The sequence below is a fragment of the Penicillium vulpinum genome (assembly GCF_028829585.1).
Source record: "Penicillium vulpinum strain IBT 29486 chromosome Unknown utg000004l_segment0_segment0, whole genome shotgun sequence".
Lineage (NCBI taxonomy): Eukaryota > Fungi > Ascomycota > Eurotiomycetes > Eurotiales > Aspergillaceae > Penicillium > Penicillium vulpinum.
This window is the reverse complement of record NW_026643244.1, coordinates 7,691,703-7,706,716: the sequence shown is the minus strand read 5'-3', so window position 1 is coordinate 7,706,716 and position 15,014 is coordinate 7,691,703. Positions and strand designations below refer to the sequence as shown.

General features: G+C 47.8%; 7 protein-coding genes across 7 annotated transcripts; 1 reads left to right on the top strand and 6 right to left on the bottom strand.

Moving 5' to 3' along the window:
• Nucleotides 1-180: 180 nt before the first annotated feature.
• Nucleotides 181-2,368, bottom strand: N7479_011449 (uncharacterized protein; the record flags this gene model as incomplete). The annotated part of the gene is made up of 5 exons (XM_057259140.1): nt 181-1,105; nt 1,165-1,626; nt 1,684-1,737; nt 1,787-1,903; nt 2,028-2,368. 5 exons carry the CDS (start codon nt 2,366-2,368, stop codon nt 181-183), a joined length of 1,899 nt encoding a protein of 632 aa, XP_057106598.1.
• A 982-nt stretch (nt 2,369-3,350) lies between these two features.
• Nucleotides 3,351-4,151, top strand: N7479_011448 (SDR family oxidoreductase; the record flags this gene model as incomplete). Its single annotated transcript, XM_057259139.1, has 1 exon — nt 3,351-4,151. One exon carries the CDS (start codon nt 3,351-3,353, stop codon nt 4,149-4,151), a length of 801 nt encoding a protein of 266 aa, XP_057106597.1.
• Nucleotides 4,152-4,411: 260 nt separating this feature from the next.
• Nucleotides 4,412-5,347, bottom strand: N7479_011447 (uncharacterized protein; the record flags this gene model as incomplete). The annotated part of the gene is made up of 4 exons (XM_057259138.1): nt 4,412-4,780; nt 4,842-5,006; nt 5,055-5,191; nt 5,239-5,347. The coding sequence occupies 4 exons, from the start codon at nt 5,345-5,347 to the stop codon at nt 4,412-4,414; spliced, it is 780 nt and encodes a 259-aa protein (XP_057106596.1).
• Nucleotides 5,348-5,963: 616 nt separating this feature from the next.
• N7479_011446 (putative MFS sugar transporter) lies at nt 5,964-7,798 on the bottom strand (the record flags this gene model as incomplete). Its single annotated transcript, XM_057259137.1, has 2 exons — nt 5,964-7,339; nt 7,594-7,798. The coding sequence occupies 2 exons, from the start codon at nt 7,796-7,798 to the stop codon at nt 5,964-5,966; spliced, it is 1,581 nt and encodes a 526-aa protein (XP_057106595.1).
• A 928-nt stretch (nt 7,799-8,726) lies between these two features.
• On the bottom strand, nt 8,727-10,557 carry N7479_011445 (MFS transporter; the record flags this gene model as incomplete). Its single annotated transcript, XM_057259136.1, has 5 exons — nt 8,727-8,864; nt 8,923-9,036; nt 9,104-9,853; nt 9,922-10,284; nt 10,342-10,557. 5 exons carry the CDS (start codon nt 10,555-10,557, stop codon nt 8,727-8,729), a joined length of 1,581 nt encoding a protein of 526 aa, XP_057106594.1.
• Nucleotides 10,558-11,072: 515 nt separating this feature from the next.
• N7479_011444 (uncharacterized protein) lies at nt 11,073-12,845 on the bottom strand (the record flags this gene model as incomplete). The annotated part of the gene is made up of 8 exons (XM_057259135.1): nt 11,073-11,159; nt 11,214-11,329; nt 11,384-11,411; nt 11,469-11,666; nt 11,728-11,942; nt 11,990-12,133; nt 12,185-12,531; nt 12,592-12,845. 8 exons carry the CDS (start codon nt 12,843-12,845, stop codon nt 11,073-11,075), a joined length of 1,389 nt encoding a protein of 462 aa, XP_057106593.1.
• A 1,189-nt stretch (nt 12,846-14,034) lies between these two features.
• Nucleotides 14,035-14,829, bottom strand: N7479_011443 (YoaK family protein; the record flags this gene model as incomplete). Its single annotated transcript, XM_057259134.1, has 1 exon — nt 14,035-14,829. The coding sequence occupies one exon, from the start codon at nt 14,827-14,829 to the stop codon at nt 14,035-14,037; it is 795 nt and encodes a 264-aa protein (XP_057106592.1).
• Nucleotides 14,830-15,014: the final 185 nt, after the last annotated feature.

Genomic DNA, 15,014 nt, shown 5'->3' with positions numbered 1-15,014 from the left:
TATAACTTGAGCACCCAACTCAAGCGAAACACATGAATATTGAATATCAATATTGAATATCACTCCGTTACCCCCCCCCCCCCCCCCCCCCACCCATCTTTTTGTTAGTTTGTTTTTGTGTTTTCACTGGCATTCAGAGGTGACGCTTGTCCACCACTTTCTCCGCAAATAGGTGAACTATCACACCTCTGTCTTCTCCGAGTCCCGGTCCTGGTCAGAGTTAGAACCAGGGTCAAACATGGCCTCACGCATGAAGGGGCTTCGTCTGCGAATAGCTGGCCCCTTTAATACCAGCACAACAGGCACAACCGAGAGGGCAAGCCCAATAAAACCGAGCAACGATCCAGCCCAGCCATAACCCAGGTTCTGAAAAAGCTGATAAGATGCAAGAGGCAGGAAGGCACCGAAAGTATTGCGCCCCAATGAAGCAGCTGACAACGCGGAAGCAGCGTACTTCTCGTATGCATCAGTCAAATAGTTGACCACGGCCATGTAGATAGAGTAGATTCCCACACCGGTACAGCCAACTCCCAGCGCCGGCACGATCCAAGAGATCGAGCCGTCCCCGACACTACCCCAGCCATACCAGAATAGCCCACCTGCGAATAACAGACTGCCAGGTATAGAAGTGTACAACCGGGCCTCTGGGATGGGTTTACCGGGACGCTCGCGATTTCGACGTGCGGAGCGAAGGTAAATCCAATCTTGGATAGGGTTCAAAACTGTACCAACCACAGCTCCACAAGAGATCGCTAGCTGAACTAGACCAGTCTGGAATGTGCTCCAGCCGTAGTTTGCACTGAAGGTCTGGGCGACACTCGAGAAGAAGAGGAATAGAATTCCCCACGCGAAGCTAACCCACAGGGTGAAAAAGATGACCACAGGCTCAGTGAGGAGCATTCGTGTAGGCCGCTCAAATGAAATCTGAATAAGCTTCATGACACTGGTGGTGTCTAAGTCGGCTTCAGCGTATATAGGGCGGCCAGTCTCTAAGCGGAGTTTCTTGGCACGCTTCTTCAATATCACATCCGCACGGGTCTCGCGAAGAATCAACCAGAAGATTGGAATTAATCCTGCGTTGTAAATGATCTGAATGACGAAGATCCTGAGACTTTATCAGCAGTGTTTCACAGACCAGCAGCAAGATTTGCAATCGCAACTTACCATCTCCATGGGCTGCTTCTATGAATCTGTAGAATAGCTGATCCGATAAATGGACCCAAAGCAATACCAACCACACTTGTGAATCCGAAAAGAGACATCGGCAAGCTGCGAGCTTTATCGCCATACCAGACATCACTAATACTACCACCGACAATGTTGATAGACACTGAAGAGGCGCCACCGCCAAAGAATCGAGTAACAACCAGCGTGGCAAAGTTTGGCGCAAAGGCCGAAGGAAACAGTGAGACAACCAGAATAAAATAGGCAACAAAGTACCCGGGCATGCGGCCCGACGATTCAGTCAATGGAACAAAGATCATAGGCCAGAATGCCGCCCCCATATTCCAAGAGGTTGTAGCCCATGCAAGGTTTGGAAAGGGCTCATTTTGCACATGAAAACGTTCTGCCATGTATTTGTTACCGGCACCGTAGGATCCAGCTGGTAGGCCTGTCAGGATAGAACTAGCATTTTGGTCAGCATTGTCACCGCCACACGGGAAACGATGGGATGTTACTAACATGAAACAAATAGTCAGAGTGAGTATCCATTTGTACGTTTTGCTCCAATTGAATCTGAGATCGTCAGTGAAACCTCCGCACTCATGACTTGCTCGCGACTTACGGGTTATCGGGATCATTTGGTCCATTCCAGGTATGTATCTCGACGTTCTTGTTATCACGTAAAGGGTTACGCCCCACATGCCCTATGTGACTGTCTCGTTGAAAGAAGGAATGAACTCTAGAGAATCGTCAGTTGAGTTATGATTATTATAAGTAATATAATCTCCTTGCGCGCACCTTGAGAGAAATGAATCTTTAAACCTGTTGTGGTGCAGGGAACTCGATGTGGATGCTCGTTTTACTTGTGGACGGTCGTGGAATTCTCCGACGGGCTGAGTATAAGGGATTCGTCCACCTTCTCGGATGGCCTCAGTAAAAGGGATTTCTTCACCGTCTTGGGCGGGTTGAGTGGGGACTTGTCCACCTCCTGGGACAGATTGAGCAGAAGGGATGTGTCCACCCTCTTGAAATTGCTGAGCAGAAGGGATTTGTCCACCCTCTTGGAAGTGCTGAGTAGACGACATCTGTTCTCCCTCTTGAAATTGCTGAGTAGACGGGATTTGTCCATCCTCTTGGAAGTGCTGAGTAGAAGGGATTTGTCCACCTCCTTGGGCGGCCCGAGTAGACGGAATTTGTCCTCCATCTTGGAAGTGCTCAGTAGATGGAAGTTCTCCCCCTTCTTTGAAGGGTTGAATAGAAGGGATTCTTCCAGCTTGGTTTTCCATACTGGGAATCAATACACGAAAGTTATGTGCTATACCTGGCCCTGGAAGTGGCTGGAGGTTCACTTTTGTTCCTGAAGCATTAGTCAATGACTCGACGTTGCAATCCCCTTTCCCTTGTCGTTTCCGTCATCACTTTTTAGGGTTACCTCCGTTCTTATATTTTTAAGCTATATGACCCCACGTTACTTTTACTACGATGAAGGACCTGAAAGATTTCTGTATGGTATCCGGTGTAAATATGTGAAGAGCCCTGAAAATGTGAACTTTGCTTTGGAATCAAAATCTATGTACTTTGTATGTATATGTTGTATACTCTTCCTTGGCGCAATAAAGTGGGGCGATGCTCCGTCCCTGGACTGAAGAGCTCATATCTTTGGACATCTTCCGAGAATATAAAAGTAGTACACAGAAGAAGACCTTATTTTGCAATTACCCATGAATTCCCTCGCATCGTTACTAATCTCAAACATATCCATAATATGTACGTAGGTATGATATGAAAAGCTGAACTGAGACCAGTTCAAGTCATGATGTCACTCGCCCCGCTATCCGTCTCCACCCGGAATGCAATTGAAGTCATTCGATTTGATTCGATCTTCTTACTGGACCTTCTCACTGGATCTTCTTACTGGACCTTCTCACCGGATATACTACTCGATATTATTACTGGATATGCCAACTTGCCCAGAAGGAACATAACCTGATCAAGCTGGCCGCAGCTCTCTACCCGGCTATCGGCTCCTCTGATGTCAGCGGATAACCCACCATGAAGTCATTGGAGGCGTGTATACATATTTAAGCTAGATTCATGCCTGGGATCTAGAGATCACATATCAGCGTTCTATATTATCCTTTACCTCTCTCCTTGAAACTACTCAACACCTCAAACAACCTACCACAATGCCTATCCCCGTCCCTAAAGAAAACCGCCTCCTCGATCTCCTTAGCCTCAAGGGCAAGGTTGTTGTTGTAACCGGAGCTTCCGGAGCCCGCGGCATGGGCATCGAAGCCGCCCGTGGCTGCGCAGAGATGGGCGCCGATTTGGCCATTACATACGCCTCCCGTCCCGAGGGCGGCGAGAAGAATGCCAGGGAACTCTCAGAAGAATACGGCGTGAAGGTCAAGGCATACAAGTGCGACGTTGGCAAATGGGAGAGCGTGGAAACACTCGTCAAGGACGTTCTGAAAGAATTCGGCAAGATCGACGCGTTCATTGCGAACGCCGGGCGCACAGCCGACAGCGGTATCCTCGACGGATCAGTGGAGGACTGGAACGAAGTCATCAACACCGATTTGACTGGTACTTTCCACTGTGCCAAAGCTGTTGGCGCTCACTTCAAGGAGCGTGGAACCGGCAGCTTCGTCATTACTTCTTCAATGTCCGGCCACATTGCCAACTTCCCCCAGGAACAGACCTCATACAACGTCGCTAAGGCAGGCACAATTCACCTTGCTCGGTCGCTGGCCAACGAATGGCGCGACTTTGCTCGCGTGAACAGCATCTCCCCTGGTTACATTGACACCGGGTTGTCTGATTTCGTCGCGAAGGATGTTCAGGACCTCTGGAACTCTATGATCCCCATGGGTCGCAATGGTGATGCGAAGGAACTTAAGGGTGCTTATGTATACTTGGTCAGCGATGCCAGCACTTACATGACCGGTAACGATTTGCTCATTGACGGTGGCTACACCGTCCGGTAAAGGATTTTTCTGTACATAACACGAATAATATGACTAGTTTACGATAAATCAAATCAATTCTGGACTCAATTCCTGCTTTGTTCCAAGAGCTATTCTAAGAGCTGTATCACTGTCCTGTTTGATGCATGAAGTCATTCGCAAACGTAAAAGGACTAGACTGTTTGCCTTGTTTGCTTTGTTTGCAAGCTGTTGCAATTCGAAATTGGTCCATCATCAAACGAACACAGCGCGTATTACGGACACTTGAGAAGTTCAATGTCTCATGCAGGACCAGCAATACCAGCCGTGATTGGAGCCTCTTCTACAAAAATGCCAGACCAAAACCAATCCTCCGCAGCCGCATTCAAGCCCCCGTTATCGAGCCGCAACTCGCCGACATGCCAATCCGCGGAGTTGGTTGAAGTCGACGCACTGAGAGCTGACACAACCTGCTTTAGGTCATCGGCCCCATGTGACGCCCACAGTCCAACAGTCTGCGCGTCAAAATCGATGTCATACGCGAAGTTGTACCACTGCCCTGCTTCCAAGTCAGTTTCCCAGTGCGAGACTCCACCGACACACCAGCGGAGGGTGTTGTCATCGCCAGAAGTGCCGCTCATGGCGCCGTATTTGAGCTCTGTGAAATGGCTCTGTGACGGGGGTACATTTAGCTGTTGGTTTCCCCAAGACTTCGGACCGCGGGATGATTACCTCGAAGAATGCGATCTGATGCTCGAAGCCCGGGTTCGGTGCATTCGTATCTTCAGTCTTCAGCGAGAAATGGTAGAACAGATGCCCGCTTCCCAGGTTTGCCGTGGTCTGGGGTATGATCTCGGATCGTTCCATGGTTTGTCCATTCCAGAACGACGTGCCATCCTGACTGGCATCAGTTTATAGGTCCCTTGCGCTTGAAGTATAACTTACAATTGTGATCCTAATCCCCTGTGAATCACTGCTATCGGCGGGGTTCTTGTGGTCAGGCGAGAGTCCCAGGTACTCTTCCGTCGAGGCAGGCCCGTGAATATACCACTGCCAGGCGCCGATTTGGTTCGACCACGACCCTTCTTGTGTCAGTGTTAATTAAGACCACATTCCGAGCCTCACTTACATTCGTCGAAGTCCGCAACGGTTGCGGAGGCATCGAATAACCCGCTCCACAGGACTTCGCCCGCTTTGGTTGCTATGGGGAGGGAGAGGAGCCATGCAAGAGACCGCATTTTGGTCAGATGGTTGTAAGCTCACGTTGTACTTGGAGATTCTGGAGTGTGATCAGGTTATTCCAAGCACGAATTCCTTCCCTCCGACTGCTGTTATATACGCACACCCCCAGGCCATACGCGCCGGATATAACACGGAGACGCATGAGACCCTAGGTTGTTTGAAGTAAGGCATTGAGGGCTGGTGAGATTCTTCTTTGGATATCACGTCAGACGCTCTCAAAGGGCTTGTTTAGTGGTAAATCTGCTACCAATCCAGTAAACATCACCGGGCCTGGTGCATTGTCTTCATTTTGTTCGACATCATACCCCGGATTATTGGCGCAATTGACATCCCGCAAGTGATCGACACGCGCCTCTCCAGATAGGTCACGGAAATAAGGATCCTCACGATGAAACTCCCTGCAATACAGCCTGAAACGGTGCCAAGTATGAGAGAAATTCCGGTCGCACCATCGGACCGATATGCCAGTGCCAGTTTACCCATTTACCCCACAATATAGATCGAAAGATAAAAATGGTCTACTAGAATAATGCTTATAATGAAACAAAAATGACGGTCGCTCAAGGGACATGGTCGGGAATCCTATTTACATGCACAGATAGACCAGGACCCTCATCTCATATCTTCGTGAATGGTCTGCTCCTTTAGCTTCTCAGCCATGGCCTCATCACCACTTCCGACCTCCTTGGCATCCAGACCATGAGCCTCGGCAACGTGCATTCGGGGAAGCGATCGAGCAATGCGGGGCGGATCGAAGATACTGCGCGACTGCAAGAAGATCTCATCGATTTCTTCGAGGGTGCGGCCGTTGGTCTCCGGGAAGAGGAAATACACAGTTGGCACGATGGCTGCATTCAGAACGGCGAATATAATATAGTACTCCCAGTCAATGGTAGCGAAGCCGACAGGCGTCACCTCAGCGAGAAGGAAGTTGAACGTCCACACGGCGGCAGCGGATATGGCGCTGATAGATGCTCGGCACTGCAGTGGAGCGACCTCTGTCGCGTACAGGAATGTTAAACCGGAGTAGCCAACTGTGAAGATGAATTCGAAGACGAAAAGGAATACCACGGCGGCAACCAAACTGCCCGTGTTATCCTGCAGGGAAGTAGTGCCAGCTAGGATGGCCATTGATATTGACATCCCGACAGCACTCCATAACATAAGCACACGGCGACCGAGACGGTCGATGGTAAAATAGGCCAGTAAGCCGCCTAGCGGCTGTGTTAGGCACATGGATGCTGCGAGGATACGAGACTGGACGGGATCGAGCTTGAGATATTGTTCGAAAATGGTTGTGGCATAGAAGGTGATCAGATTGATCCCACACATCTGCTGGAACATCTGACCCATACAGGCGAGAACAGTGCGGTGTAACAATCGCTGCTCCCCCATCTTCAGCATATCCTTCCACGAACCCGTTCCGGAAAGTGCCAAGGAAGTCTCGATATCGCGAATGTCCAGAGTGATCTGCTCCGACCGAGGGTCGACGTCGTCCAGCGCTGCCAGAATCTCCCGTGCCTCTTCGATGCGACCTCTTTTTACCAGCCACCGGGGTGACTCGGGGAAGAACATCACAAAGCTCATGACCATCAATGATAGCAGAACCTGAAAGACCAAGGGGAATCGCCAGGAAACCGAATTGGTCTTAACGAAGTAAAACCCGAAGTCGACCCAGAGGGAGAAAGTGATACCGGCGCCGATGAAGATTCCGTCTGTTACTACGTGCGCGCCACGCTTGTTGGGCTTCGAGATCTCGGACTGCCAGACGGGTACTGTAGCAACATAACCGCCGGTGCCATAGCCGAGGACGAGTCGTGCGACGATAAATTGTGGAAGGGAGAAGGATGTTGCCATCAAGATAGCGCCAATCATCGAAATGAAAGAGGTGAATAGAATGACCTTCCGGCGGCCGAGCCTATCGCCGAATTGGATGCATGACAGCGAACCAAATATTCCACCAACGGTATATAGTGCGACCACCGTTCCTAAACGAATACAGCGTGAGAAATGATCCAAGCAGCGGTGACACCAAACGTCTGGGATCGATATTCGCCCGTGCATGATGGTGATTGAGGAAGAAAATATCTTCAAAGAGACATACAGAAAGGACACCCAAAAAGGTATCATAGGGCATAAGAGGAGGGTTATTCTGGGATGAAAACACCAAAAAGGCGATCACTGAGGCTAATTTTTGCGGGGAAGAATGATAGGAAGTTCCTTAGTATATTGTTAAGCTTACCTTGAATGGTCGAGTTATAAGTCTTCTCTGCATCAGTTGCAGTGAGTGTGTTCATTTGTGGGAAGGTCTCGACGAAGGATTCCAGGGTCAATAGACCTCCCATCACACCTTGATTGTATCCATAAGTCACAAAGGCTGGACAAACAACCAACCACATGATAGCCCTATTCAATGAAGACCCGCGAAGACCAAAATATGGCGCCATGGTGCAATATCGATATTGAAAAAAATGGCTAATTCAAGATCTAGAGTTTGGAGCCCATATACCACCACATCGACTGCGTCGCTAATATACCGACATGAGGTTCGATATAAATATCATATTTACACTCATTTGCACTCATCTGAGTGTTGAACGGCGAACGCCGCCTACCGGACGATCTTCCAGCTTGATACAGGTGGAGCCGAGCAGTACGTGGGGCGGCGCATCGCGTAGCGATGAAGTGTAGATCCCATTGGCGACTAATTCAAGAGGAGTGGAGCAGAAATGCTCGAGAGCCGTCGAAAAAAAGATGATATTAGCTAAAAAGTCTTGGTTTCCCCAGAGTTCTTCCTCGTAAAACGTCGTGATGGGGGATTCAAGCTATGTGGGTGGTCCAGGAAGCTTAGTTGAAGCCCTGGGGCTTGGTGAAAAGCCGGGGTAAGCTGCCCTCTAGGATATTGGCCACAACTTGCAGCATAAATGTCTCTCTTGCATGTGCGGTGGTTTACTCCACATCGGACCTGGCCGATGGAGACTTCTGCGACTATTCGTGCCTCGGGCTACGATAATAGAAACTGAGTGTCATGTATATTTGTCTTTTGGTTGATTTTCTAGCTCCCAGCTGATATCTGATATGATCCCTGCATAAACGTGGTCATGGTAGTTGCGTAAAAAATATATGGTAAACATGAACTGAGTCATAACCTCCTATGCTTAGGCCTATAACAAGCCCCTCGTTATATTGACCTTGAGATATTGACAGAATGGGAAACAAGGTTTGTCCATTTGATTACACTATGTCAGTCTATATGTATCAATTCACTATATTGTTAAAAGTCCTGGATATAACTATACAGTATATCGGATGACACCAAGCCTGAGGCGGCTTGACCCCTGCTCCATGGGCCTTGGATATCTCACAGCTTGATCTTCATTCTTCGTTCACAGTAAACCTACTCCATGACCGAATCTTCGGCCCATAGATGAAAAACACTATGGGCACAGGGAATAACGCAGCAGTAAGACAACCCAGCAAAGTCATCGCCCAAGGGACGCCCAGGTTGTGAAACTATGTTGCATTGGAATTAGCCAAATGCTTGCAGTACTGGCAAAGGGAAAAAACAAACCATTGGCGACGCGAACATAGGAAATCCAGCCCCCAGCCATGAACGAAAGAAGGAGTTGGCTGCAATGGCAGAGTTGGCATACAAGGGATATACGTCGATGATATAGTTAAGTCCCTAGTAACTACGGTGAGTATTTCAGGTATAGTGAGTGGCCTGGTCATTAGAAGGAGAAGAATAATACCTGTAAGAAGATTAATAGCACCCCACAACCCAAGAAGCCTCCAGATATAGCCTCAGGAACCCAAGTAATATGAGGATTTGACGTCCATCCAAACCAAAACATGCCCGCAGGCAATAAGACACCTCCAATCATCATAGGAATTAACCGCTCCTCTGGTCGAACTCGGCCATAACGGCGTATGAACGCTCGATACCTTGTCAATGAAAATGCAACGATTATAAAACAAGCGCAAAAGACGCCACAAATGATACCGATGAACGGCAATGCTCCAACGCCATCATTCCACCCACGCTCTTCTTGGAAGGAGATTGGGTAGGCTACGAAACAAGTGTACAGAAACCCATAAATGAAACCCACATACAGGGTAATAAGCACAAGAATGGGCTCTTGCACGAGCATCTGGAATGGACGCAGGATATAACGTACCGCGATATCTCGATAACGCACTATCTTCTCTTCTTGTTTTGCGTGGAGAGCCCAGTTCTTTGTTTTGTTTCGCAGTTGTATAGCGCGGTTCGTGAGTAGCGTCCCTTCGAACGTCTCGGGTACTACCAGGATCCCAATGCCAGAGATAGCAAATGCCCAAATAGCCGTTATGTACTCCGTCCATCGCCAGCCAAGGTAGGAGATTGTTACGAACCCACCGACGATTGGTCCAGCGACTGGGCCGATGAAGGTTGCCGCGGCGAAGATCGCCATTGCAATCCCTCGCTCTACGGGCTCGAACATGTCGGCCAAGATACCGGATACCTGCACGGGGAACGGATGCCAGTGAGCGAAATTCGACGTATAGGTTGGAAAAGATGCACCTAACTCACAATAGCAAGAGGAGCACTGGCAAAAATCCCACCTAGAAAGCGACATATGAAGATAGTTTGCAGGTTTTGGGCTACCGCGACGGGGATCTGGAAGATTGCAAAGACAAACATGCCCACAAACATCGGTCGCTTCCGACCGCACAGTTCAGACAAGGGGCCAAAGATAATAGGGCCAAAGGCGAATCCGAGGACAAACAAACTGACACCTAGCACCATGACTTCATCGGAGACGTGGAACTTTTTCGCTGTCTGTTTTGTTGCCGTGCTGAATACCGAAGAGGCAAAAGTAACACAGACTGTCATCATCCCTAGCATTATGGTGATCACCCACTTCCTCCATGTCGGAAAGTTCTGGGGCATTTCCTATAATCGGGTTAGAGGAGCCGTACATAGTCGAAGGAGAGAAATTAGATGCCATACCGGATCGTCTGGGCCATCCCAACCGACTATTAGGCTTTCTTTCTCGTTCGGAGATCTATCGGGTTTGATTGATGCTGAGCCCTCGTTGCTTTCTAACATATCGGCCACGTCGTATCTGTCACCGTCGTCGAGCATGGTCCGCAAGCTGGTGGAGTCATGCGTTGATTGCAGGGTGCCGTGCCGAGACAGCGAGGTATGGGTCTCTCTGTTGGCCATTGCAGAGAAAATATGATTGACATTCGATGGGGAATAATAGTTGAGAGCGGGTGGTTCGTCCGTGATATCACAACAGTGAGCACTGAGTAGATGTTCAGTATGGGGCCGTGGATATATGCGTTGCAATCAATGCAGTTGACTTACCCCATAGAGATAGATCATGCAAAGCCATTATTCTTTCTCTTTTCTTTTTGCAGCGCACAACAACAGTGATCTTGCAAAACGTCATGGCGTAATGCATGGTTTAACGACGACACTGTTACGTATTCTCCTCCAAAGAACTAAGTACCTAGGTACATTGGGGGGAAATTAGACTGATTGTGTAGAGCTGAATGTATCTCGTTGAGATCTTTGAAAAATATCTGACTTAAATATGAACACCACGCGGGCAAAGAATGATGCCTGATGTTGGGATTTTTGATGTCAACTCACCAGAAAAAAAATCAAACAGTAGCTGGTCAGAAAGTTGCATGTATATGTACAAATGGAATTTTATACACGGAGCTTGTTGGAATTCATCCATTTTTGGGAGCACACGAAAAGCTTGCACCACTTGAATCATCATGGATTGCTTTACCAGAAACCCAAAGACCCATCCCACACTTCATCAAGATCAGCAGTTTGTTAAATGGCCAGGATATTGAAATTAGACATACCAGGCATGCACCAATCGCAACAATCACCAAGTTAATGGCAGTCAGAACCATCTTTTTCCAGGAAGCCCCATACTGGCCTCGATTCAGGAATAGCCAAAATACACCGCTGAGGCCATCTTTCATTCACGTTAGCGTTATAAAAAGTTTCCTATGGACCGAATACCGCTCACAGGTAAACCAACTAGCGAAAAGGGAAGTCTATTCGGTGAGTATATGTTAGTAGCTGTCTTACTTGCAACTCCTGACGAGACTCACGATCAAACTCAGCAATGTGTTGAACACAGGGATTGCCTCGGAAATAATCCAGGCTATTACCCATAATATAAGAGTAATCGCAACCCAGGAGCCAATTGACAAGAATGAGCGCTTTTGCATGTGCTTTGTACCTCGGAAAAGTCGAACGTAGACATATTTTGCGGCGACATGTCCATTGATGACACCAGATATGACAATCTACAGTATCAAGTCAGGAACCCTTTGTTCAAAATAGCAATATGTCCGTAAGATCTCGCACCGTAGGAATAGCAATTCCATATGCAAGCTTCGCTGTAACTGGGCTTGTTGAACTCAGGGCGGGCGATTTCACATCCTTCCCACCATAGATGTATATAACAACAGCAGCTATCACATACATACTTGTATCGGTCATTTGGAGCAAATATAGCGTTTTGGGATAGTCTGTTGGAATCTTCATCTCGGAGATAAAGCCGAAGAAAGCCACATGGCCAGCTAGAAAAGAATTAGTTGCATGGCCTGGCTAGCTGATTGGGACTTACCATAAGCAAATACAATATTTGTGACAGCTATAAACCCCTTTGACACACTGACTGTCGTAGTTGCGTCTACCTTGCCATCACCTGGGCGCTGAATCGCAATAGCGATCATAGTAATTAGGAGTGCGGCAAGAATACTTGCGAAGGCTGTGGCAGTTAGCAAGGAGCTTGTTACAGAGCACATATCGATATACATACAAGCAAATGAGAACCAGGAGACCTTCCGGAGGGTTCGAGGCAAGGCAAAGATAAACGAGACGATCAAGCCAACGATCCCAAATACAATTGAGCAGGTGCCATGATCTGTGACTGTATCCATCATGACACTGAAGGTCAAGAGATGACTTCCCATGACGAAGATGAGGAAGAACAGCTGAGCGGTTCCCATGAACTCCCTACCAAAGCGAGATAGCCCCATGGGATGGAAAAGCAGCTCCCCAGCATCCCCCATACTATGTACTTGCGGGTATCGGATTTTGAATTGGCCGATTACGTATCCAGTATAGGTTGCGACTATACCAAGTCCGACAATGAGAATGACGGCACTGGGAATGAGTCAACATATTGTGATGTTGGGCAGTCGCTGGAAGTAGTAGAATACGTACGGGACAAGACCTAGCACTGCCACGGCCGATGGAAGGGACAGAATACCGAGGGAGATGGTTTCCGCGATCATGATCATGCCGCATTGCCACCATTCCAACGTCCGATACTTGGTTTCGGCATTTTCTTCATCCCCAAAGGGATCTCCAGTATGAGCGATCAAATCTTCCGATCGGCGGTCGTCTCCCTTTTCTGATGAACGTCTCCATCTGTTAATGTCGAGATTTGGAGTAGTATCATGGTGAGTATCTGCCATGTCATCAGATGACAATAGTGGCCGGGTTCACTATTTACAGATAGTGATTGCGATCACTGCCAGTGGTTCATAGAATAGATATAATACAAGATATAATACAGCTGAAAGTGATAGAAGACAATGCTAATTGACAATAAGCACGATTTTAGCTGTAGATTGATGATGTCATAGTGTGGAGAAAGCTCCAGTACTAGGAAATGAACTTCAGTGTGACAGGTAAAGAATAGGTAAAATCAGCGCTTAATCAGAATCGCAGGCATATATTAACGGATGAAAATATAGTGCAATCGACAGAGAAGCTTGGTTATGATGGTGTTGGTGATGTGATACTAGTGGGCATGAGAACGCGATCCGCTACCATTGCCATCAATGGTTCTTATTAAGTGTATACATTATAACCGTAGTATTGCGGGAATTGAGGGCGTCATCGTGTCTCCAAAAGCTCCACACCTACTTCAGAAGGCCAATACTACTAGGTATCGGGGTTTTCCTTCGCTATCGGAAGTTTTTTGAGTTACACCACTGGTGATGGTCCCTGTCAATCACTCATAATTCTCATTACGGATAAATGTCCGTCCTATCATGGCAGGCAAGCTATCCGAGACGTCGACTAGGTGGACTACTTGTAAGCTAGATTACGACGCCTACGTTAATTCATATACACCTAACAACTAGTTCCGAAGGATCCACGGAAAATATGCTATACTATTTATAATATACCTGAAAGGAAGATTAACTAAGGAAGTTCTCATATTATCTAAGAAGCGCGGTACTAACTTCGTCTACACCTCCGCAATGGACTGGGTTGGGCCCAACCAAGCCCATAGCCCATTAGCAGGGGCCCATGAGGGCTCCAATAAAGCCCATAAGTGGCTGTATCTTTCTATTAAAGTATGCCTAGGTAATATTTTCAATAGTTAACTTTATGATATATAGGTTTATAGCAAATTATCGTAATAGATAGCGATGCTTTGAGAATATCGATAATTACTATGACAGGAATGATATAACATATATATTGGTATTGAATATTAGTTTCAAGCAATTTATTAGTAATGGGAATGAATACAATTGCATATAGCCGAGATAGTATATTTTAGCCTCTATACCGACCTGACACTTTTGTATCCCACATATATCAACATCAGCCAACAACATTAACTCTATGTAGCACCGTGATCTTCCTGCCTTATAAAACCCTTCCACTATCCTCCCAACCCTTTCCTTTCCAGGAAAACCAGGCGCCAGCAATCAATAACTTCAGGGTCGCTGCAGTCCACAAAGCTCCCATCATCCCCACAGTGCTATGAGCCCAGAGACCCCCCAAGATCACCCCAAACAACAAGCACAAGACTGCGCCAAGCCGCCGCATCTCCTCAACATGACCGACCACCTTCTTTGTGAGGAGATCAGGATGTGAAAACAGATCGCAGTAAGTACTAGTAAGAACAACACTAGTCAAGCCGGTGAAGTTCAAAACACGACTTGTCACAGCCTGCCCACTACTCTGGAATGCCACGAGCGCAACGGGGACGAGGACCAACCAACTCAAGGGCGCATCGCGAGCGGGCCGATAAATCGTAACTATCAAAGCGGCAATGGACACAAACACGGTTTGAACAAGGAACGACGCACAGAGAACCCATCTCCTTCTCGCCGGGAAAACCCGGTGGAAGGCGGCGAAACACAACGAGCCTAGACAGAACCCCGCGATGGAGACTCCGGATTTGATCCAACGATCATCTTCGGTGCCGACAAGCCCCAGGCCGAAATATACAGTGTTACCGGTTTGCATGCTCACAAATGAGCCCCATATGAATACCGCAGAGCTGTCGAGCAAGCCGGTGATAATGTAGCAAAATAGAAGGACCAGGTCGCCATACGTAGGGTCGAGTTCGCTGCGCAGGTGTTTGGATAGCCGGGATAGCCGGGTCGGTTTATGGGATCTCCCATTGCCCAGCAGGGCTTCCGTTTCGTCAGACATTGTGCGGTCGCTCCGAGGTGTAGTGCAATTGTTTTCTATCTCTTGGTGTAGTGAAGTCGAAATCGATGTCGGATAAGAAACAAATACGTCATCCCGCCTTACATTATCCGAAGGGAAATGTACTCCGAAAAGAAACCTGAAAGCTTCTAGAAAGGGAATACTAGAATCTATTCAAGTTAGGGAGG